The sequence below is a fragment of the Aotus nancymaae genome, unplaced genomic scaffold (assembly GCF_030222135.1).
Source record: "Aotus nancymaae isolate 86718 unplaced genomic scaffold, 86718_ANA_hifiasm-v0.15.2.pri h1tg000044l, whole genome shotgun sequence".
NCBI lineage: Eukaryota > Metazoa > Chordata > Mammalia > Primates > Aotidae > Aotus > Aotus nancymaae.
In genome coordinates this window covers 6,934,472-6,958,849 of record NW_026988458.1, presented here as the reverse complement: position 1 = coordinate 6,958,849, position 24,378 = coordinate 6,934,472, and the positions used below count along the sequence as shown (strand labels likewise).

The following is a 24,378-nucleotide window of genomic DNA, read 5'->3' as shown; positions in this document are numbered from 1 at the left end:
CCTCTGCATAGTTTCACATGAAATTTGATGAGAGCCAGAAAGCTATAGAAAAACCACATGAATTAAATGAAAAACTATGTTTTCTTAAGGGGAAAGGAAAAATGCAGACACAAAAAATCTACCAAATATTAGACTCTAAATGTGGTGAAAATATGAGAATATTTTACAAGTATTTTACTTATGTAACTATAACAATCATCCTGATGTGTGTTTTTGCATATCTAAAACCTGATTTTGCTGTATCACATTTCAGAAGAAAGAACATGGAATTAAATAAAAATGCTTTGGCTCACTTGATTTTTGTAGAAAACTGTATGAACACTAAGATTTGCATCAGGAATAAATCATGTTTAAAAATTTAGAAAATAATTTTGTTCCTGATAGATTTTATTTACCGATAGCCTCTGAATGACTTGTCGATTAAAGAAAAGAAAAATAATAGATACAAATGTTACTTCTGCTTTTTTTAAATAATGAAATTCTTGGCAAGTGCTTCAGCAAATGATAATACCACGAAATCGTCATGTGGTATTGTGGAGTAGATGCTCAACTTTCAAGCCAAGATTGCAGCAAGACTAACCCATGTCACTTCACTTGTCCCCAGTTTATGATGGCGGCCCACTGGTCTTTCTGTCGAACGGATAAATCATCAAGTCAGCAGATATTATTAGTTTAACTTGCTGCCCCGTTACTTCATACCATGTAGAGATACATCCAAGAGTAAGAAATACAAATGGCACAAAAGAGAAAAAGCAATTAAGTAAAGCAATGAAAACTTCGCAGTCCTCTAGATAATTTTTGAAACTCAATGAGCAAAATAATCAGCCCTAATATAAACATGTGCATAAAGGAGTTTAGCCAATTCTGTTTTGGAACAATCAGTTGCGTTAACATAACTATGGTGACAGAAAAAGCAAATTCACCTAAAACGAATAATCTAGGCAACCGAAGAAATAAGGCATAAGCAAACTTTAGCAGTGGCCTCTGTTACTTTTTAACATTTGTATTATAATAATTTTGGAATTTGAAATTTAAGATCTAAAGGATTTTTCCACATTCTTAATCTCTCATACTTAACTAGTTTCAGTACTTTTGTTCCGTGATAATACTCATATAAAAAACGTACTTAAAGGCGCAGCGTGGTGACTCACGCCTGTAATCCCAGCACTTTGGGAGGCCAAGAAGGGCAGATCACGAGGTCAGCAGATCGAAACCATCCTGGCTAACATGGTGAAACCCCGTCTCTACTAAAAATACAAAAAATTAGCCGGGTGTGGTGTCACGTGCCTGTAGTCCTAGCTACTCGGGAGGCTCAGGCAGGAGAATGGCTTGAACCCAGGAGGCAGAGGTTCCAGTGAGCAGAGATTGTGCCACTGTACTCCAGCCTGGGTGACAGAATGAGACTCCTTTCTCAAAAAAAAAAAAAAAAAAAAAAAAAAAAAAAAGTACTTGAGTATATTCAGAAAAACAATTTAAAAATAATACATGTGTTCATACCTTCCTTCCTACTTTTAATATGTCACACATCATCAATAAATCTAAGAAAAATGGAAATAAGGAAAATTAAGCACAAACATTAGAATGCTTATTATAATATGAAAATAAATGCCATATGGAGAAAAAGGAAGAAAAACAAAGAGAAGAATAAAATCTGAATAAAATTCAGACTTTTTTTTAAAGTCCATATAGTGCTTTAACTTTTGCTGTAAGGTTTTTTTGGGTTTTTTTTTTGAGACAAAGTCTTGCTCTGTGGCCAGGCTGGCATGTCCGTCCAGCTTTTTGTACTTTAGTAGAGACAGGTTTTCACCATGTTGGCCAGGATGGTCTCGATCTCCAGACCTTGTGATCCACCTGCCTTGGCCTCCCAAAGTGCTGGGATTACAGGCATGAACCACTGCACATGGCCTGTAGTTTTTATTTCCTATTGTTTCATCCATTTTACAGTGAAATGGTCAGTAGAAAATGGCCATAAATTGAAATTTGCATTTCAATAAAAAAGACCTTCTGCTTGGCTAGCTCACCAACAACTGGAATCTTGAAGCAGCCAGTGCTGCAGTGAGCTGGGAGTTTTAGGAGAAATAGTCACTGAAGAAAGTCTATATTCATAGATCAATGTTCATTCAACTGAAGTTGTAAATTTATTTCACTCATTCTTCTCTCTTCTGATTCTATTCCCCTCTCACCTACCTAGATACAAATCAATGAAATAAAATAACTTACTCAAGAACCCTGCTTAATCCATTTTCACATCCTTTTCAAAAATGGAACAGGTTTTCTAATTTTTTTCACTGTTATTTTATTCTATAATAATTATAGCATTAATTAAAACAGATATTAATTCGGTTGAGACATTTTCATAAGTTTAAAATCACTATAGTGTTTTTTGGTTAAGGAATTCAGAGGCATCAAACATTTATATAAATTTTTTGATCTCTGAGTGCCTTAACAACCACTTTCAAGTTGCATCATTGTTTCTACTACCAGTGTAGATCAATTTACACTTGTATACAGAACCACCTCTCAAAAGTTAAAGGCAGATGCCTTTAACTTTTGCTTGTTGCCTTTTAGGAGAGGACATCTAAAGAAACAAACGCTGTTTACACTAAAAGTCATCAGAACTCTCTTTAGTTCTGTAACATACGTTAACACTTTCAAACTATATTGAAAATACATTGATGGTCGGTCTGCTAGATTAAAGATGTGAGGTGTTTTTAAAAAATATGTAATTAAGAGATAAAACAAAACAATTCAGAAACTCTGAATGACTTCCAGGAGCAGTTCCTATGAGCAAGCCAATACCATTTGACTTTGTGAAGGAATAGTCATGATAACCAACTACTGCTGAGGACCTGTGGTGTCCAGGCACATTTATATTACTTATCTCATTTAAGCCTCAAATGTTGCCACAAAGTACTTTTCTCTCACGAGGTGTCATGCACAAAATACACCACTGGCCTCCCTGTGTCACCTGGAGCCAAGCTCATATACAAACCACGGCTTTGCCCTAAGACCCTGTGTCTTTTCTCTACATTAAAAATAAAAATTAAAAACCTATATTTTATTAAAATATTCCCATAGACTCTCTTCTCTTTTACGTCCAAAATATTGAATAACACAGCAACAAAGTCATGGAAAAAAATGTAACATGACAAACGATCTCTAAGACATTTGCTAGGTCTTCCTGACGGTTTTAAATTTTTCAATTGAGTGATTTTATAAATATCTTAGAATTTGGAGAAAATCCATTCAACTCTTCAAGTGTGTCTGAGACCTAGGGATCCCACTATGCCCGGAGCCAGCTTGTGTACTTTGTAATCAGAAGATGCTTGAGTTCCATCATTTGCATTACCTGCCTGTGTGGCCCGGGACAAAACAACAAGGTGATTTTCTTCCGAGTTTAATCTGAATGTCTTGTCTCCAGTAAACATAGCCCTGAAGTGCAGTATCTCAAGTATAAAGACCATAGTCCATATTTTGTTTCATGCCTTAAGTTTTTTTCCAAGGCTGAGAAGATTATCTATACATTTTCTCATTATATGGAGAATTTCTAGAATTTGTAGCAGTTTAATAGTCCTTATAAATGTCATGAAGACATTGCTTAAAAACTATATTTAGTTTATTTCCTTCCCCCAACTTAAAGTCTTGTTACCCATGGTCACCCAATACCTACCTGCCATATTAGGCTTTTAAATAACATTTTCAAGCTTGGAAGATGGAGGAGAATCTGGCTGTTTCAAAATTGTGATTCCTTCATTAAGGGAGACATTTGGAGAGTCTGCTTCCCACGTCAAAGTAGGTATGGTTTTTAAATGAGCATGTTGCTCTAACTTTGACAAATAGGATCATTCTTCATCATGGTGTACACGTGCTGTTATGGACTACATAATGTTTGGTTAGTATTACTTGCAAGTCGTGTGTGTGTGTGTGTGTGTATTTTCATATCTCTCTAAAGATATACCATGGTATATCTATATAACCCTTTCTCCTCACATATGCATATGGATAGCTATGAAATTAAATACCTAGCTGAGTGTGGTGGCTCACACCTGTAATCCCAGCACTTTGGGAGGCCTAATCGGCGGGTGGATAATCTGATGTCAGGAGTTCGAGACTAGCTTGGCCAACTTGCTGACACCTCGTCTCTACTAAAAATACACAAATTAGCCAGGCATGGTGGCACAAGCCTGTAGTCCCAGCTACTCGGGAGGCTGAGGCAGGATAATTGCTTGAACCCAGGAAACAGAGGTTGCAGTGAGCCAAGATTGTGCCACTGCACTTCAGCCTGAGTGGCACAGCAAGATGCTTTCTAAATAAATAAATAAATAGACAAATAAAATACCTGACTGCAGTTCTAAATAAAACAAAATGCAGCTTTCAGTTCTGTGTTGATTTAATGCTTTGAGTAGCAGGAACATATTTCTAAATTTCATCATACCAAGAAAGAATGGAAATCATGCTTCAGACTCATTAATGTTTTTAATGTTGTTTAGGTATCAAATGCCATATGCCAGTTCAGGTATTTGGCACGTGGGTCTGGCATCCAATTGCTTAATTCATTTACTTTTTTTCCCCTGGAAAAAAATTATAAACTTATTCATATAAAACCTTCTTTCACCTCATTCCATGTCTCCATCCATCCCTTTTTCCCTGCTTCCCTCCCTCCCTCACCCTCCTTTCCGGTCATTCCTGTTTCTGCTATCTGCCTGTTTTCTTTTGTTTTGTTGACTACAGGTTCCAGTACTTAAAGGTACCAATTTATTGGTAAGAAACCAAATTACTTTTTGTAATGATACCATTTAAAAGAACAATTTTCACTTACTATCTTGTGAGAGAGGGGAATAATACTATCTTTTTAATGCAAGAAAAGTCAATATAACGTATCACCAAATGTAATTGCAATAAAGAATGACATTGAACTCTATTTGTGTATGTTATTTGCCATTTAGCTTAGCGGTACCAACATATTCCAGAAACTGAAATTTCTTTACTGCAGATAAAAAGACAATAATAAACACAGGGAAATCTATTCCATACATTTATGAAACAAATGTTGTTTCCTTGATTTTCAACTTGCTTGTAGAAATAATTATTTTAATATTGTAGTTCATTATCCAGTATATGGTAGACATCCTCTACAGGAAAAACTAAACAAGATGACAATTACAAAGAAGCAGGGGCTGAACTTATTCGTTCAAAATGAACAAGTGCACAACCTTAAGCATGCTCAAGTGTGTGCCAGGAAAGCTACTACAAACGATCAATGGATGTAGTGACATTTGCATCATCGATTGTTTCTGAGCTTGGGAAAGGAGTCGTTGCCTATTTGGATCCTCTGGCTGACCCCAGAAGAAGTTGCTTTGCTTCAACATGTCCAGTGGAAATATTGTGAGAAAGAGGTTACACACTTACAATAATAAATGCTAGGCACTGAGATCATTCTCCTGTAATAAGAACAGATGAACATGACAAGAAAAAGATTCCACAGAATTAGAGACTATTCCAGTGCTGGCTGGCTTGATGGGGAGAAAGGACTCATTCCCTTTCTTCTTTTCACCGTTCCTTCCTCACCTAAATTATTGATTTATAATGAAACCTGCAGTGTTTCTCCCAACTTTCAAAACTGTGTTTTGGGGGGTGTATCTCCTATGTAAAGTAATGGTGGTTTTAGTTTCCCACCTTTTGGTTGGCATTGCCTCCAAACAAATGCTAAAACACGGGTAAGTGGAGCCTTCTGATCCTCTTGTATTTGAAAACACTTTAGTCACTTCAAAATATATTGAGAAAATGAAAACCTATCTTTGAAGGAATACTGTTTTTCATCATTTTGCTGAGTATTTAGAAAGAAAAATTTATTTTCATGCCAATAAAATTGGGTGGAGCTTGCATTTTTATTATTGTCCTGCGAGAACGGAAATGCCTATGGCACAGGCAGAAGCAGCACAAGGAACGCTGAAGAGACGGTGAGATGGTGTGTGGAGTGGCCTTACCACAGCAAAGGCAGATACAGGTCAGAACAGACTCCTAGCTGTTCACTTAGAGGTCATCTGAATAAGATCACCCTGTGAGCTCTTCCTCAGGAATCACTTGCAGTCTCAATTCCTCTGCTTCTCGTCCCCCCAGAGCCATTGAAATCTGTATTCCACCACTGGTTAGGGACATCAAAGGGCTCATTTCGACAAGTGTTTCACAGTCAACAATTCAATGCAATTAATGTGTCTCCCCCTAGCCATTCACTTCCCCAGCTTGTGTCCCCAGAAAAGCACCATGTTTCCATAAATTAAAATACAATGCCTATGTGTATATGTCTGTGCGCATGTGAATGTATTTGCATTTACAGAAAAATAAAAAACAAATTTTAGGAAAGGAACAAAAACGGGAGAATTTTGCATTTTTGGTGTTTTTTGTATTTGCGCAGACCATTTTAGGATTTTCAGTCTCAGTAAAACGCTATTAAAACAAAGGATCTAATAAAATATTGTGCATGTACTGCTAAACAATTCTATCAATTTTATTAAGCAATACCTTTATTATTTTTGAATATTCTTAACAGACTGGAACAAAACATTTTTTTTTCAAAACAAAATATGCATACTGTACGCATGTTGCAGGGTTAAGTATGATGCAGAGGTTAAAGTCTGTTTGAACAAAAACAAATGCCTGGGGAAATTTCATAGCTATAAAGTTAATAACTAAATTTTGTTCGCTAAGAGGACCTTTTCTATGGATTTCCTTCATCTCTCAATCACACTGCAAACTTATCTGAAGTGCACTTCCCAAGTGTAGTTAGAGAATAGGAAGGAATGTAAGATTTTTTTTTAATTATTTGTTTGTTTGTTTTTTTAAAAACAGCCCTTAGTAACTCTTCCTTCCACTGATTCTACTGTAAACTCATAAAAGCCTTTTACAGAAAGCAAATTCATATACACTCAGCAGGTGAAATGTTCCCACAAAGAAAAAATAAAATACAGAGTGATCAGACCTTTTTTCCTCAACTACCTAGAGCATGTTAGAGTGATAAAGTTTTTGCACATGAATAAAAATGACTGACCTATTTATTTTTTTAAAAAGAAGTTGTTCCTCTGTGATAATGCAGAATTGCATACACTGTATACCTGGAATAATTTTAAACCATATGTTAGGGAAATACTGGAATAAAATTGTATATATTCTGTATATTGCAGGTGTTTGAGCATTTCTAGTGTCTCTTCCACAACAATAAGGGAGGAAAAGAAGTCCAGATATGTGTCTGCAATCCCTTTGTTCCCTGTAATTACAATGGCCAAAATGTTCTATATTACTGCAACAGAACTAAAATCACAATGAAAGCCCACCTCCATTGTCAATGGAAAGACATCCTCATTCCCCACATCCTGATTCTAGAAGGCTGCTCCTGTCCAACGGGACCAGCAAGGGCTGGGCCACTTGGGGACGGGAACTGGAGCAACACAGTTCATGATAGTGATTTTTTTTTCCTTTTATTTTGTTTTCAACATAAAAATGTTAACTGTCTGATTCCATCTATTATGGAGAGCACTTGTTTGTTCAGCTAAAAAGGAACTCCCGCCAGGCCCCCTTGGCTCCGCTCTGTTTTGGGTTTGTGCAACAGGGGCTCAGAGGCCCACCAAGCGTGCACACCCATTCACTGTGGTTACACAGACAGAAGCAAGCGGATGTTGTCTGCTTAGGGGACAAGAAGAGGGCGAGGAAAAGGAAAGGCCGGGAAGGGTACTGGTTCTGCGGGTAGAAGGGAGACTTAGGGATTTTTTTTATTTTTATTTTTTGTTGTTTTCTTTTTTTTGTCTTTTTTATTTTTTATTCTTTTTTTGTTGTTGTTGTTTTGCTATACCATGAGGTCATAGCAATCATTCCTCTAATAGAAACTGACAGGACATAAAGACAGAACTATCTGATGAACACACACAATGACTAGAAATATATAGAGATAAAGACAGTGAAAAGACTTAGTTTACCTCTGAGAAACCATCCCCCAAAATAAATCCTGTATTAACAAGTGCAAAAAATAAACAAACAAATAAACTCAAACCAAAACGAAAGCAAATAAAACCTCCAAACATTAAAACACAGTGTATAAAATGGTGTGAGAAATTTAAAGTCACTTTCCAGCCTTTTAGTCAATAAAAAGCTGTGGTTGTGTCCTTGTTTGGATTCAGGCCCATCTGTTTAGATTTTACCCTAAAGGCCTTGCGATAAGTAATTCGAGGGTAAAAGCACCCAGTTTCTGTTACATGAGACAGCAGTTGCATTTTTCACGGCGGGCCAGCTGCTGCTGTGGTGACACTCGTCCTTCCATTACTCCTCACTGGTTGAGTTTTCTTCCAGCGTGTTGATGCCTCCAAAGCTCAGTCCGGCTGTGTTCTGTGCTGCCGAGGCTGTGAGCACTGTGTGTAAGAGAATCAGTACAAGAACACACAGCTTGAGTCTGCTGTTGCACAGTCTTGTTGCTGATGACACTGTGAGCGATGTCCTGTGACAGGAGTCACTTTTATCTACGGTCCCTTTGGATGGGTTATTTGATTTTTCTTCTCTCCTGACGTCACAGCATTCTGGTTCATCATTGGTTAGAAAGGTTTCATAAAGCCCTGTAGGAAGAAGGAAGTAGAGTGTCAGCAGGGAGGAAATACATTTGCGAGACAGTAGAGTGAAGCTGTTACTTTAACATTCTACCCCACAGACTCTTACAGGCAATTAGGAAAGTCAAGTCAATATAATTGGATAAAGAGTCACCCATGGTCTCAAACTAGTATTGTTAGATTCTTGAAGTTGTTCTTTTATATTCCTGCAGTCATACCATGAAAGTTCTGGGTTGTTGTGAATACAGAACAAAAGATTTCATTAAGTCAAAATCAGAACTTGAGGTTCTGGATCAACTTGGAGATCAAGTACATGCAACCATCCTTTTTTCTTTCACAGGAATGTGACCAATTAATGCAAAGCATAAATTGACATTAGCTAGTTATGCTGAGTGAAATAAGCAACCAATCATAACATCATAGCTCCAGGAACGTGTTACCAATCGTTTCCTCTCAGAAGCCTCATCAAGTCTTCTCTCCCCGAGTCTGGCAGAATGGGCAAAACCATCTACGTGTCCAGTGGGCGATTGGGTCATTTTGATTTATTTTCTAAACATTTCTCTTATTTTTCTCAATTTTCTCCATTTGCTTTCTGTAGATGTCTGCGTGAATCGAGGCTTCATTATCTTTTGCTTGGACCATCACAGGAGGAGTCTCTCTGCTGTTCATCATCTCATTTAATCTATCCTCCAACTGTGTCTATCAGGAATTGTCTGTCTCTCTCTGCTTCTCTTGTTCTCTCTTCTCTTTTTTCCTCCTTGCTGAAACTCTTCCTTCCCTTTTTCTCTTCTTCCTCTGATAACACACATTGTTCTTATTTTAAAATTGACAAATGCATATTTTAAAACTTGGGAAGTGGTGAAAAGAGTAAAACAACTGTGTATCTCTAATCTTTCCAATCTTTTACCTTGCTGTATTATGTATAATATTTTTATGTCAGCTGTGTAAGTCATTGTGTATTTCTTTTCTACTTGACTTAAACATTTATTTGTGGGTGTTAGAATAAACTTTTTACACACAAATTTTGTCATATCAATGTCATGCTTGAAAAACTTAAAAATGGGGATAATAATAGAGTAGTTGTAAGGATGACATGAGGTTTTTCATGTAACATGCTTGGTTCAGTGCCTAGCACATAGATATAACATAAAAATTTGGACTACTGTGAATAACAATAGTTACCAATGGTATATCATTGCTTCAACCTTCACAATAAAATCTAGAGGTCTTTCCTCTACCTCCAGGCTCACTGGTCAATGTTCCAGCAATCCTGAAGCATTGGCTCTTCCCCGAGCATCTGAGCCTGTATCACTAGCCAAGATGCTGTTTCTCCCTAAACTTTCCTCCATCAATTCCTCTACATACTTCTCATTTATCCTTCAAATGTGGTTCAAATGAAACTCCCTCTGTGAGGCTTGTGCTCACACCCCTGGGCTATGCATTTTGCTTAACTTTTTATTATAGCAATCACTCTTATTTTTCTTTTAATCACAATTGCTAATTTTAATTTCAACTTTCTTACTTAACTGTCAATTTAAAAGCATAAACTATACATTCTCAGTTTTGCATTCCCAATATGTAGCAGAATCCCTGAACAAAATACTTAATGAGCATTTATTACATGAATAAACTCAGTACCTATTTATGTAATCAAAAAGAATCTCAAATAATGTACACTTCAATCTTCAGTATCTTTTAAAGAAATGAACAAGATATCCTTATAATGATGCTTACAATATTCATTTCTTCTTAGGCATTCAAAGGTAAACTTCACCTTCGCCTAGGTAGAATATAAAAAAAAAAACTGAATTAATGAGGTCTTCAGCTCTGACATTTTTATTGTATGATATTTTCTTTTTTCATATGAGATAGCTCACTGGTAGACTAATCACTTATTGAAATATATGTTTCCAATACTACATTCTATAACAAAAGAAATTTACAATAAGATTATAAAAATAGAAATCCAGAAGTCCCTTAGATCAACATTTTAGAATGCTAATAATCAGAATATATTTAACAATGTTATGTAAATTAGAAGCTCTTCCAAAGTTACTCAGAAACTGGCTTGCTGATTTACAACTAAAGTTATTGCAGGAAAAAAAAAAGTTCATTCAGGTCAGTAAATGAACCCTTCTTTTTGTCTGGCACAATTAATATTCTTTCTTTTTTCTCTCCTGTCCATCTTTTTAACAAGTTTTTATTCAAACTTATGAATAACATGCATCTACATTAAGATACAATAATTCCACAGAGTATTTTACAAAATAATAAAAAAATCCTTCACCTCCCACCTCTCAAATTCTTCTTTCTCAAAGGCAAGTATTTGTATTTTTAGCTGTTTTTGTATTTAGCTGCATTTTTGAGAACAAGTTGTCTTATGCTCCTCTTGATTTTATTTTTTAGCATTATCTGTAGATTCCTCTCAGGAAATGTAGGGATAAAACATTTATTCTCCTCCTCCTTCCAGCACATATGCTTCTCACTGAACCCTCACCCATTCCTGTAAATAGTAACTTTGATACCTGCTGTTCCCTTTACAGTATTAGGATGACATAAATGTAATTCTTAGTTCAATCATGTAGTAAAGTCCAATTTTCTATCCCTATACCACTTTGGTTTTTTCTACAGATAATACTTGTCTTGTTATTTTCCCTATTCTAATGAATTCAACCCAAATGCATTCCCAGTTCTTGCAGTTGCAACAGGTTTTCTATCAGTTCTTTTCTGAAGAAATATCTCCTGGAGCCTCCCACCATCTGGACTGGTTTCCTTCATGCCTGATGCATCTCTACTGCTCTGTGCACCGCAGTGCTGGATCTCCTGTTCCCTGTATCCTATGCCTCATCCCCTTCTTTCTCCTTTTGGGAGTTTATAGCCTCTAGTGTCTTCAGTAGGAAAAGCTCATGAATAAGATGCCATATCCCTAAAAATATTTTTATTCTACTTCATATTTAATAGATTGTTTGGCTGGGTATAAAATTCTAATTTCAAAATGATCATTCTTCAGATTTACTCAAGCATTGCTCCTATGTTTGGTTGTTGGACTTTCAAAACTTGTCCTTTAATTTTCTTATCTCTGCTGTTAATACTTCATATTACTTCATGCCTTAACTCTGCTTTTGGGAGAATCTGGCTAGTTTTCATGTGACATAATTTCACTTAATTTTGCTTTTTTCCCTAAGATTAAGTTCCAAGAACTCCATCTTGTTATCTAAATGTTGCTTTTTGAAGTAACTGTTCTTATTTTATTATTACAATGTATATGTTTTTCTCACTCTGAGATATTTGGGGTATTCTTATTTATTGTGTTTCATTCCCTTCCCGAATAAATTCCTTCCATTTTCTCTGTGTTGCTTTTCCCCCCTTTGTGTTTGTTTGTCCCTTGTTCTTCTCATGGAGACACCATGAATTCTTAGTTGTCTTCACAAAATAAAAAGTACAGAAAGTCTGGGCACCTAAGGAGGGCTGTGGCCTGTGAGCTCTACTGTGGGATGACATGCCTGAACTGTTAAGATGGAGAAACTTTTAAAATTCTCTCTTTATGTTGATTGGACTCCCCAGAAAAGTCTATCCAATATCCATCCAAGAGGCAGAAGATCAGGAAGCAGGAGGGAGCAGCAGGATAGGGGTGGGGAAGTCTCAGCTTCAGTGTGGAGGTGTGCATTGAATCCTGATGGTCTGAGTGTGTCCTCCACCCTGAACTCCTCTTCCACCTTGAACTCCTCCTATTGTTGCTCAGACCAACAATCTTTCCTTTATTATCTCAAAAACAAAAAGTTTCCTCCAGAAAGAAATATGCCCCCAGTCTCTGGGATGGGAGTAGGGAATGGGATTTGGGGACCTGACTGTCTCTTAAACTGACTTCCACCCAGTCTTCCTTATTTTGCCCTTTCTTCCATTGCATCTCATGTTGTCAATCTCTGAGTCTGGAGAGAGCATTGGATGTAAATTGCGCTGACTCGGTTTCCTCTCTGCTGCTTCATATTATTTTTTCTAAGTTTCAGCAAATCTGTTAGCATGCATCAACTTTCTTTCTAATTTCTAAGAGGTTTTGATTATTGTCACCTTACCTATTCTTTAATCCTTTCAGATTTATGCCATAAAACAATGTCTTTTTGGTTGGAACTGCCTAAAAAATTTCCCAGATCTTTTTTCTACATTATTCTTCTCTGCCTTGAATTCTGACAGATACCTTTTTCTCTGACAAATGTGTTTCTGAATAAGCAAGGACATGCAGCCTTCTAAGGCCATTATTTCTTTGCCTTATATAGAGACAGTGGTGCAGATCAATGACACCCTTGGGACCTGGGGGCACAGACTCCTCCATCTCGGAGTGCTGCCTATAGATGGATTCCCCTTGCATGCCTCCCAGACACTGTCCTTGGTTGAAATCAGCAGACTTGACCAGGTTCTCAGGCCCTGGGCAGCCTCCACACAATGCAGGAATCCCAAGGCTGCTCCCACTTGACTCAAGTCAAGGCATCTCTCAAGGGCCATCCCAGCTTCATATTTTTTTCCCTCTACCAAATTTCTCTTTCTTCACCCCCTCATAGGCAGCATGCCTGAGAGTTATTCCCTCAAAACCACCTGCACACCAATAACCTGCTGGGGAAAATTTCATAGGAAAGCCTACCTACAGAAATAATCTTTTCCTCACCATTGAAGAAACTATAAAACATATTTCCAAATAAAAATAATTTCTCAAACAAGAACCTCATTGCACAAACAGGCACAATTGCACAAATTAGCATTAGGAAAGAACAAAAGCAAATTTTCCATGTAGTGAAATATTGTTCTGATATATTTTGCTTATAAGCTGTTCTATTTGAAATCTCTAATGAATCACTACCTGCTGTTTGACATTACAGTATCAACCTCACAGAATTTTCTTTCTTTTTATTTTTTTGAGAATTAAATAATACACATAAACTGTTTAGACCAGTGCATGGCAAGTAAGAAAATCTCACATAACATTAATTACTCATATTATAAGTTGAGATAAATAGTAAAATCAGAATTTATTATTAGGGAAAATCCTACCTAGATGAATCAGACAAGTGAAGAAGTAAAGGGCATCCAATTTGACTTATTAAAAAAGAATAAGTCAAATTATCCTTTGTTGCAGATGATATGATTTTATTTGCTTTTAAATGTATTTAAATTTATTTTTATTTTTCTTATATTAATTATCATCCAGCCCCAAATGTCATTACTTTATATATTGGAAAATCTAAAAACTCCACCAAAAAAACTGTCAGAACTAATAAACAAATTCAGTAAAGTTACAGGATACAAAATCAACATACAAAAATCAGTAACATTTCTATATGTCCATAGTGAACAATCTGAAAAAAAAATCAAAAAAGCAATCCCACTTACAATAGCTACAAATAAAATACCTATGAATTAGCCAAAAAAGTGAAAGATCTTTACAGTAAAAACTATGCAACACTGATGAAAAAAATTGAAGAGGACACAAAAAAAATGGAAGGATATTCCATGTTCATGGATTGAAAGAATCAGTATTGTTAAAATGTCCATACTACCCAAAGCAAGCTATAGATTCAATGCAATTCCTATAAAAAATATTAGGCTGGTGCAAAAGTAATTGTAGTAACACTAATAATGTTCTTCACAGAAATAGAACAAATAATTTTAAAATTTATATGGAACCATAAAAGACCCAGAATAGCCAAAATTATCCTTAGCAAAAAGAAAACTAGAGGAATAACATTATCTGACTTCAAATTATACTACAGAGGTACAGTAACCAAAACAGCATCATATTAACATAAAAACAGACATATAGACCAATGGAATAGAATAGAGAATCCAGAAACAAATCCATACATCTACATGAACTCATTTTTGACAAAGGTGGCAAGCACCCGCGTTGGGGAAAGGACAGTCTCTTCAACAAATGGTGCCAGGAAAACTGGATATCCATATGCAGAAGAATGAAACTACACTTCTATCTCTTGTCATATACAAAAATCAAATCAAAGTGATTTAAAGACTTAAGGGGCCAGGCGCTGTGGCTTATACCTGTAATCCCAGCACTTTGGGAGTCCAAGGCAGATGGATTACTTGAGGCCAGGAATGTGAGACCAGCCTGGCCAACATGGTGAAACCCCGTCTCTACTAAAAATACAAAAATTAGCTGGGCATGATGGCACAAGCCTGTAATTCCAGCTGTGAAGGAGGCTGAGGCAGGAGAATTGCTTGAACCCAGGAGGCAGAAGTTGTAGTGAGTCGAGATCGTGCCACTGCACTCCAGCCTGGGCGACAGAGCAAGACTTTGTCTCAAAAAAAATGATGACTTAAAGATTTACATTTAAGATCTCAAACTATGAAACTGCTAAAAGAAAACACTAGGGAACGTCTCCAGGATGTTACTCTGGGCAAAAATTACTTGAGTAATACCCCACCAGCACAGGTAACCAAAGCAAAAATAGACAAATGGGATCACACCAAGTTAGAAAGCTTCTGCACAGCAAAGAAAATAATCAACAAAGTGAAGAGATAACCAACAGAATGGAAGAACATATTTGAAAAATACCCATTTGTAAAGGGCTTAATAAACAGAATATATAAGGAGCTGAAACAATTCCACAGAAAAAAGTCTAATAATTCAATTTAAAAATTGGCAACAGATCTGTATAGACATTTCTCAAAAGCAGACACACAAATGGAAAACAGGTATATAAAAAAGTGCTCAACACAATTGATCTTCAGAGAAATGAAAATCAAAACTACAATGAAATATCATCTCACCACAGTTAAAATGGCTTTCATCCAAAAGACAGGCAATAACAAATGCTGGTGAGGATGTGGGGAAAAGGGGACACTGTGGGAATGAAAAGTAGTACAGTCACTATGGAGAAAAGCATGGAGATTCCTCAAAAAACTAAAAATAGATCTACCATATGATCCATCAATCCTAGTGCTAGTTATATGCCCACAGAAAGGAAACCAGGATATGAAAGAGATACCTGCACTCTCACGTTTATTGCGGCACTATATGCAATAGCCAAGATTTGGAAGCAATCTAAGCATCCACTGACAGATGAACGGATAGAGAAAATGTGGTACATGTACACAATGGAGTACTATTCAGCCATAAAAAAGAATGAGATCCTGGTCATTTACAACATCATGGATGGAACTGGAGGTCATTATGTTAAGTGAAATATGCCAGGCACAGAAAGACAAACTTTGTATGTTCTCACCTATTTGTGAGAGCTAAAAAATGAAAATTGAACTCATGGAGATAGAAAATAGAATGATGGTTACTATAGGCTGGGAAGATAGTGGGGGGATGGTAGTGTGGATGGTTAATGTGTGCAAAAATATAGTCAGATAGAATGAATAAGATCTAGTTTTTTTTAGTAAAACAGGGTAACTACAGTCAACAATGATGTATTCTACATGTTAATCTAACTAAAAGAGTATAATTGAATTGTTTGTAACATAAAGAAAGAATAAATGCTTGAGGGGGTGGTGTGTTTACCCTTTCTTACCCTGGTGTGTTTATTACACATCATATGCCTGTATCAAGATATCTCAATAATGTTACATCTATTATGTACCCACAAAAATTAAAAATGTTTTGAAATTTTAAAATATAATACAGCAGAAAAGTATTTTCTGAGTTCTGGAGACTGTAAGTCTGAGAACCAGGTGTGGGCAGGGCTTTGCTCCCTCTGGAGCTTAAGGGGAGGATTCTTCCTGGGCCCCTCTCAGCCACTGGTGGCTGCCAGCCATCCCTGGAGCTCCTTGGCTGGCAGGCATCACTTTAACTGCTGCTTCTGTCCCCACATGGCCTTCCCTGTGTGTCTTCACTATTCTTCTAAGACATCAGCATATTGGATTCCAGGCCCACCGCAACTTAGCATGGTCTCATTTAACTTAGTGAATTATATTTACAAAGACCCTATTTTCAAATAAGCTCATATTTTGAGGATATCTCATTTAACCTGATGAGATTATTATGCATTATATGCCTGTATCAAAATATCTTATGTACCCCACAAATATATACAAATACTATGTATGTACTTAACTTAAAAATTAAAAATAAAATAAAATTTATAAAAGAATTTATTATTAGGAGGGGTTTTATAGAACATCTATTTCAAATCTTTTTTTTGTTTGTCTTCCAATTATTCAAAGCCACTTACCAAAAAGTTCCTATTTTCACAGCTCAAAACAGTTATTCAAGTATAGTCATTATAAATACTATCTAAGCACAAGAAAGTCAATAAAGTTCCTTTATTCTAAGCAAATCTTAAGGAATCTAAGGAATAAATATTTTCCTTTTATCTAAGGAATAAATATTTTCTAAAGAAATCCTTAGAATAAAACATGACATTATTTAAGTACAATCTTTATCACAGTAATTTACATTTTGACATAAAGTCCAAGAATATATGAGAGAAATTTTTCAAATGTTTAAATTAGTAATGTGCTTTAAAATTAAAAATGAAAAAAACTCTGATTACTGAAGCTTAGAAAACAGTAACATATTCTTTTTCATCTGAAAAAAGAAGAAACTACTGGAATAAGTTTTCTCAGTTTCATTAATGTGAACATGCATATGCATACACACACACTACATGCATATAATTTGTGAATCTCATACATAAAAATATATTTAATGTGAAATTGTACCTTACACTACTGTTCTTTATTTGACTTTCCAGTATTTATTTTACATCAGGCATGTATGTTATCAAGTGAGAATATATACAAAATATATAGAATATATTTAGAAACAACAATTTTTAAGTATTTTAACCCTCTAGGATAGTTTATATGGCATGAAATTCATAAAGCATTGTGGATAACATTTCCTAAAGGTAATTTTCATATTTTTTCAATTTCTTTCATGTTTATTAATCTGTCATGGTTACTTTGCATCAATTGTGATAGTTCATATTTCTCTAAAAATAGCTTGTTTACACAATTAGATTTATTGTTATAGAGTTGTACATAATATTGTCTCATTTTAAAATCCTTAATTTGTATAGAGTCTCTTCCTCATTGTTAACATTTATTTGTATTTTATCTTTATTTTTGTTCTTAATTAGACTTGCAACGCTTTCAGTTTCTTACTTGTATTATCAAAGATACAGCTCTTCAACATCTCAGTACTTATTCTGTGTGTTAGTGCATTGATATCTTTATTTATGTTAATTCTTCATCTTTTTCCTTCACTCTTCTCTTTGTAACAATATTGAATTGAACTTAACTGAGTTAAATCGATTTTATTCTTAAAAACAAAACACTGCTCTAAATTTCCATTTGGTAATAGCTTCAGCCAATTCTCTTATGTACGTATTTTGTAATTGCACTTTACATTATCTTTTGTACTTAAATTACTTGAGTGCTTTTTTGCTGTGTTTTGTTTTAGTTTTAATTGTTTGATATATTTTATAGAGTACTTTTATAACTTATTTTTCATTTGTATTAAGTTCAACAACGTGACCTTTAGAAAGTTTTTTTTAATTGTTTTCCTTGTGTGTTACTATATATACCTTTTTTTTTTTTGCGAATGTTAGCATTGGATAACCATGCTTAATTGTGATTTTTACTCATTTCTGCCTATTTAAAATGTCATCAAATGGGACATATATCTTTTACGAGTGTTTCTAATTACTTTGCTGTAAATATTTTGTTAATATGTCCGTTGGCACAGAAGGTTCATAAACATTTACATTTCACTAGACAGTCATCACTAAATCAAGAAAAAAAAATGACATTCTTTGCCATGCAATTTTCTGGTTTATATTTGTTGAGGTTTTTGTTGTTGTTTTATTGTTGTGATTTTGAATGTATTTCGTTTGGCTTTCAAGTAATCTCTATACATATTAGCACGCTTGTCTGCTATTTCTTTGTCCATTATTTAAATTTTCTTACTTTTTCCATAATTTTTCTTTATGCTTTTCTCTGTATTGCATTCTTCATCTAAGAGTTTCACAATAATTGAAAAGGAGACCTTTGTTATACTATGCAGTCATAAAAAGGATGACTTCATATCCTTTTCAGAGACATGGATGAAGCTGGAAACCATCATTCTCAGCAAACTTGACACAAGAACAGAAAACCAAATACCTCAGGTTCTCACTCATAAGTGGGTATGCAGTAATGAGAACACATGGACACTGGGGGAACATCACAGCCTGTCGGGGGGTGAGGGGCTAGGGGAGGGATAGCAGGGGGTGGGAGGATTGGGGAGGGCTAACATTAGGAGAAATACCTAATATAGATGATAGGGTAATGGATGCAGCAAACCACCATGGCATGTGTCTACCTATGTAACAAACCTGCACATTCTGCACATGTACCTTAGAACTTAAAGTATAATTAAAAAAAAAAAAAGAAAAGAAAAGAAAAGGAGAACTTAATTCACTTGTACTTACTCTCAGCTCTGTAGTGCTTGGCCCTGCTTTTATCATCATCCGATAACATTTTTAAACTTCTGAAAATGTTTCTTTACCATTTCTTTTGTTTTCTATCATTCACTATGTTAGCATATTTCTTTCTTTATGCTGTGTGTGTGTGTGTGTGTGTGTGTGTGTGTGTGTGTGTGTTGAGACAGGGTCTGGCTCTGTGACCAGGCTGGAGTGCAGTGGCATGACCTTGGCTCACACTGCAGCCTTTAGCTCAAGTGATCCTCCTGCCTCAGCCTCTCAAGTAGCTGGGCCTACAGGTGAAGGCTACCATGCCTGACTAATTTTGTATTTTTTGTAGAGATGGGGTCTATGTTTCCCAGGGTGGTCTCAAACTCCTGGGCTCAGGTGGTCTGCCCACCTTGGCCTCACAAAGTGCTGGGATTACAGGCATGAGCCACCACACTCGGCCCTATGTGAGTATATTTAAACGCATATTTTTTTCATAATTTGTGAAATTCGTGCTGTTATTAATTCTACTAGAACTTATTCTTCAAAAACTTGCACACACTTGAACCTGTATTTGTCTAATTAATGAAAATCATTAATGAGAACATTGACAAAACTTTACTTTCTTCAACAAATCCCTCACCATTTTTTGGCTACAATCTGATGTTTCAAACCTATTTATTTTCAAATTATTAACATTTCATATCTTCCCTCTATCCCATTTTGTTTTATTTCTGTCTTATTTGGTGGTGATTCGGTTGCATTGAACAGAAAATCACTGGAGCAAATTTAGGCAAACAAAGTAAAACAAAAATGGGTGACGGGAGGAATATTAGAAACATCTAAGTCTATTCAGTGAAATCCAAGGGCAGAGTTAATTTTGCTCCAACACGCAGAGCAAAATGAAGGTATCATATGGCCATGAGAAGGGAGTGCTCCACCTGGGTGGAGAGGCGTGATTCATCTGTGCTTCCTGCCGCCTGCCTCCCTGGCCACCTCCCACTTGTCAGGCAAGGCCTTGTGGCTTTCCATCCATATGCGCCATACATCAGGAATGACAGGAATCGCTGGGTCCCAGCGACACACCCCCAGGGAAACAAATTCACTCTGCTTGTTTCTCTTGTCCATGCCAGTCCAACCGCCATGCCAGGGAGGGGTTCTCACAGCTGGCAGTGCACCCATTGGTCTACTCCCTTTGAAAGAGAAATCTGACATCTGTATTTTTCTTCTCAAACATATTTTTCTCTGTTGTAGCTGGAGGGATAGTTTACTTATTCTCAAAATTCAAGAATGTTAGAATTTGATCTAATTTCCTTAATTTTCCCTGAATGGAGAAAGCCATTTTCATATGCCGATGGAAAGGTATCTCCTATTGTTCTGTTTCCTCCTGCAGTTTTGCTTTGTGTGTTTTCAGTTTATTACATTCCCTCCGATCATTTTTATATTCTCAGTCTCTGCCTTGGACGTAGTCTCTGTTTGCTTGGAGAGCTCTTGACGATTGTCCTACACTTCGCTTTTCTCAGTCTCTGTGGTTGACACTGTATGAGTATATTTGCGTATTTTCCTATTGCAATTTTTTCCCATGCATTGTAATATTTTCCTTTTCATCTGAATTCATTTTCATATTTTCCTGAATCCTAGCAAATTCCATTTCATTCATCCTCCCTGGTTTTAAGGGTCTATTTGTTCTCAAATTGTATTGAGAGCAGATGCTATCTAAAATTACTCCTGTATCAACTTGTCTCAAATATATGCTATTATTTTGTTTCTCAATTGCTGTTTTCCTTTTTAATGTAAAGTATATTTTATTAGCACCCATATTTCATTTTCTATGTTTTATAGGTTACATTGAGTCTCCAAAAAAAAGATATATTAAAGCCTCAACCCCGAATACCTCAGAATGTGACCTTATCTGGAAATAAGTAGCCAAGTAAGAATGAGGTCATTAGGGGTTCCTTAATCCAATAAGATGTGTGTCCTAACAAAAATAAAAGATGTGGACACAAAGACAGGCATACACAAAGGGAAGATGATGTCAGGGACATAAGGAGAAGGCTATGTGATGGCCGAGGATTGGAGCAATGCAACTACAGGCCAAGGAGTGCCAACGATTGCCAACCATCTCCAGAGGTGAGAGGCATCCAGAGCAGATGCTCCCCACAACCTCAGGAGAACCCACCCTGCTGACATCTTGACCTCAGCCTTTCAGCCCTCCAGAACTGTAAGAAAATACGTGTCTATTTGGCTAATCTATCCAGTTTGTGGTACTTTGTTACGGTGGTGCTGGAAAATGAATATACTGCATATTCATCTTAGAACAGAGATTATCTATTTCCCTCCAGAACAGTGTGTGATTCCCCCTCCCTCTCTGCACACCTCTCTCTGCATTTCTACTTTTGACACCTTACTTCTCCTGTGGATACTATTCAGAACGGTAAGAGATCTAGTGTTCTGGGTTATCTTACTCAAGTTAGTTCTCTTCCTCTGAGTTTCTGTCTGTTTTACATTCGATATTAGAGATGATGGGGTCTTACTTGTACTATACCACCAATATTGACATCCTATGTTGGCCTTTTTCTCTGATAACTTTTGCTTGACTAGCATAAAACTTTAAATACTTTTTCAGATGGGATATATGACATAAACTTTCCAGCATGTGTATATTTATTTTTATTTTTTAAATTAGTTTTTAAGGTTGGGTGCAGTGGCTTACACCTGTAATCCCAGCACTTTGGAGGCCGAGGCGGGTGGATCACCTGAGGTCAGGAGTTTGAGACCAGCCTGGCCAACATGATGAAACTCTGTCTCTACTGAAAAAAAAAAAAAGAAAAAATGACAAAATTAGCCAGGCGTGGTGGTATGCACCTGTAATCCCAGCTATATGGGAGGCTGAGGCAGGAGAATCACTTGACATCGGGAGGTAGAGGTTGCAGTGATCTGAGATTGTGCCACTGCACAATCTTTTTCCTGGGTAAAAAGAGCAAAACTCTTTCTCAAAAAAAAAATTAGTTTTTGAAAAACTTAGTTCTCTTATTCAAAAGATATTTTGTTTTGGTATAAGATTCCAGACTCACAATTCTTTTTTTTCTAATAAATTTGGATGCACCACTTTAATATGTTCCAATGTCCAGTGTTATGGGTGAGAATTCACTCTATTCTACGTCCCCAAACTCTCTATCCAATAAAGGATCAACTCAAAGTGAAAAAATTTTCTCTAACTTGCATCAGTTCAAAGTCCCCAAATCTTATTATCTGAATCACCTAAATTAAGTATGGACGTGAATCTGGGCATAATATGATCTGGGACAAAACTCCTCTCTATCTGTGAAACAAAAAAGTTATCCGTTACCAACATATAATGGTAAACAGGCATAGAATAATAGTTACAGACACTTTGCTTCAAAAAGGGAGAAAATGGGGAGGGAGGAACCAATCCAAAATAACTTTAAAATCCAGCTGCACAAATTCCATTAGGTCTCCAGGCCTCGGTGGTTCTCAGCTACAGCCTCTGGGCTTACATCAGACTTCTGAGTTACCCTTCCTCTTATTATGGAGAGCAGCATGTTTTTACATCTGGGCAAGTTTTATCAGCACGTTTCCTGCTGGTGGAATTTTGGGAGCCCCATAGCCTTTCTTCATTTCATCTTGCCTCTGCCCCTTTCAGTCCAAGGTGTCAGTGTTTGTGCTGAAAATAAAATTCTTCACAATTTTTTGAGAGTCTCATCTATGTCCCTGGGATTCAGTCCATTAGAGAAGATGTTTCTCTACAGATCTTTTCTAAGTAATCCCTTCTCTATTTTTGTCTACTGCTAGGATGACTGAGGGGATCTCTGATTCACACTATTAATCTCTCAGACAGCTTTCTGTGTACCTTCATACTGTGACCTTTCAAACTTTCTGAAGTATTAGCAAAGACTGTACAACCATACCCTCAGTTATTTGTCTAAGGAGGCTTTCCTGACAGCAATCTCTTAAAGTTTGTATCTTTTGCCATTTTAATAGGCTGATGTTCCAAAACCATTAAATCCTGGATTCCTTTTGTTTAACAGATTCTCTTATCTCCTTTTGCATTTCACCATAAGCAGCAAGAATCAATCAGGTTATACCTTCAACACTTTGCTGAGCAATCTCCTCAGCTAAGTGGACCAGTTTAACACTTACAATCTCCACTTCCCATACGGCTGCAGGACACTGCTCTGTTGAGCTTTCTGACACTATATAAAATACTTCCACCCTCCATTAAAATGGAGCCTTCATTGGCAGTCTTTAACAACCATGCACAGTAGTTCCCGTTTACCTGTGGTTTTGCTTTCTGGAGTTTCCATTTACCTGTGGCCAACTACAGTCCAAAAATGTTAAGTGCAAAATTCCAGAAATAAATAATCCTTAAGTTCTAAATTGCATGCTGTTCTGAGCAGTGTGAAAAAAAAATCTCATGCCATCCTCCTCCATTTTGGCCAGGAAATGAATCATCTATTTGGCCAGCGTATCCACACTGTACACATCACCCTCCTATTAGTCACTTAGTAGTTGTCTTGGTTATCAGACTGAAAGAATATAGTGTACATAGGACTTGGTACTAACTATACATAGTGTTTGATGGGGTTTAGTATCCACTGGGGGATGCTGTAATGCATCCTGCACAGATGAGTGGGGACTACTGTATCTATGAACTGCCTGCTCAAGGCAAACTGGACTTTATCTATCATGTTCCACCAATTTTTTCCAGCCTTTTCCACTGCCTGGTTTCAATTCCACTTGCGTATTTTCTTTCTTTTCTTTTGCTTTTTTTTTAGATGGAGTCCTGCTCTGTTGCCAGGCTGGAGTGCATTTGTGCGATCTCAGCTCACTGCAACCTCTGCTTCCAAGGTTCAAGTGATTCTCCTGCCTCAGCCTCCCGAGTAGCTAGGACTACAGGCACATGCCACCACGCCCAGCTAATTTTTGTATTTTTAGTAGAGATGAGATTTCACCATGTTGGCCAGGATGGTTTTGATCTCCTGACCTCGTGATCCGCCCACCTCGGCCTCCCAAAGTGTTGGGTGCCCCGCCCACTTGCATATTTTCTATTTGTTACATCAGCACTCTACTTTTGTAATCACAATCTGTATTCATTTTCCCTTGCTGTTATAAAAAATTGTTACAGACATAGTAGCTTTAATTGATCCATTTATTATCTCATAGTTCTGTAAGTCAGAAGTCTGGGTTGATTTAAATGGTTTATCTACTCTGGGTTTCATGCTGAAATCAAGGTGTGGGATTTGATTTTCCAAGCTCATTCAAAAAGTCATCAGGATTTAATTCCATGTGGTTGCTATACTGACATTCCCATTTTCTTGTTGTCTGTTGGTTGGAAATTCTCAGCTTCTAGAGGTCACCTGCAT

General features: G+C 36.6%; 1 protein-coding gene across 1 annotated transcript in view; it reads right to left on the bottom strand.

The window, feature by feature from the left end:
• Positions 1-4,917: 4,917 nt before the first annotated feature.
• The window catches only part of NALF1 (NALCN channel auxiliary factor 1), a 675,567-nt gene continuing 656,106 nt past the window's right edge, over positions 4,918-24,378 (bottom strand). The window contains exon 3 of the mRNA XM_012440927.3: positions 4,918-8,600. Coding sequence (XP_012296350.2) covers positions 8,311-8,600 — 290 coding nt within the window. The 3' untranslated portion in view covers positions 4,918-8,310. The remainder of the gene's footprint in view (positions 8,601-24,378) is intronic.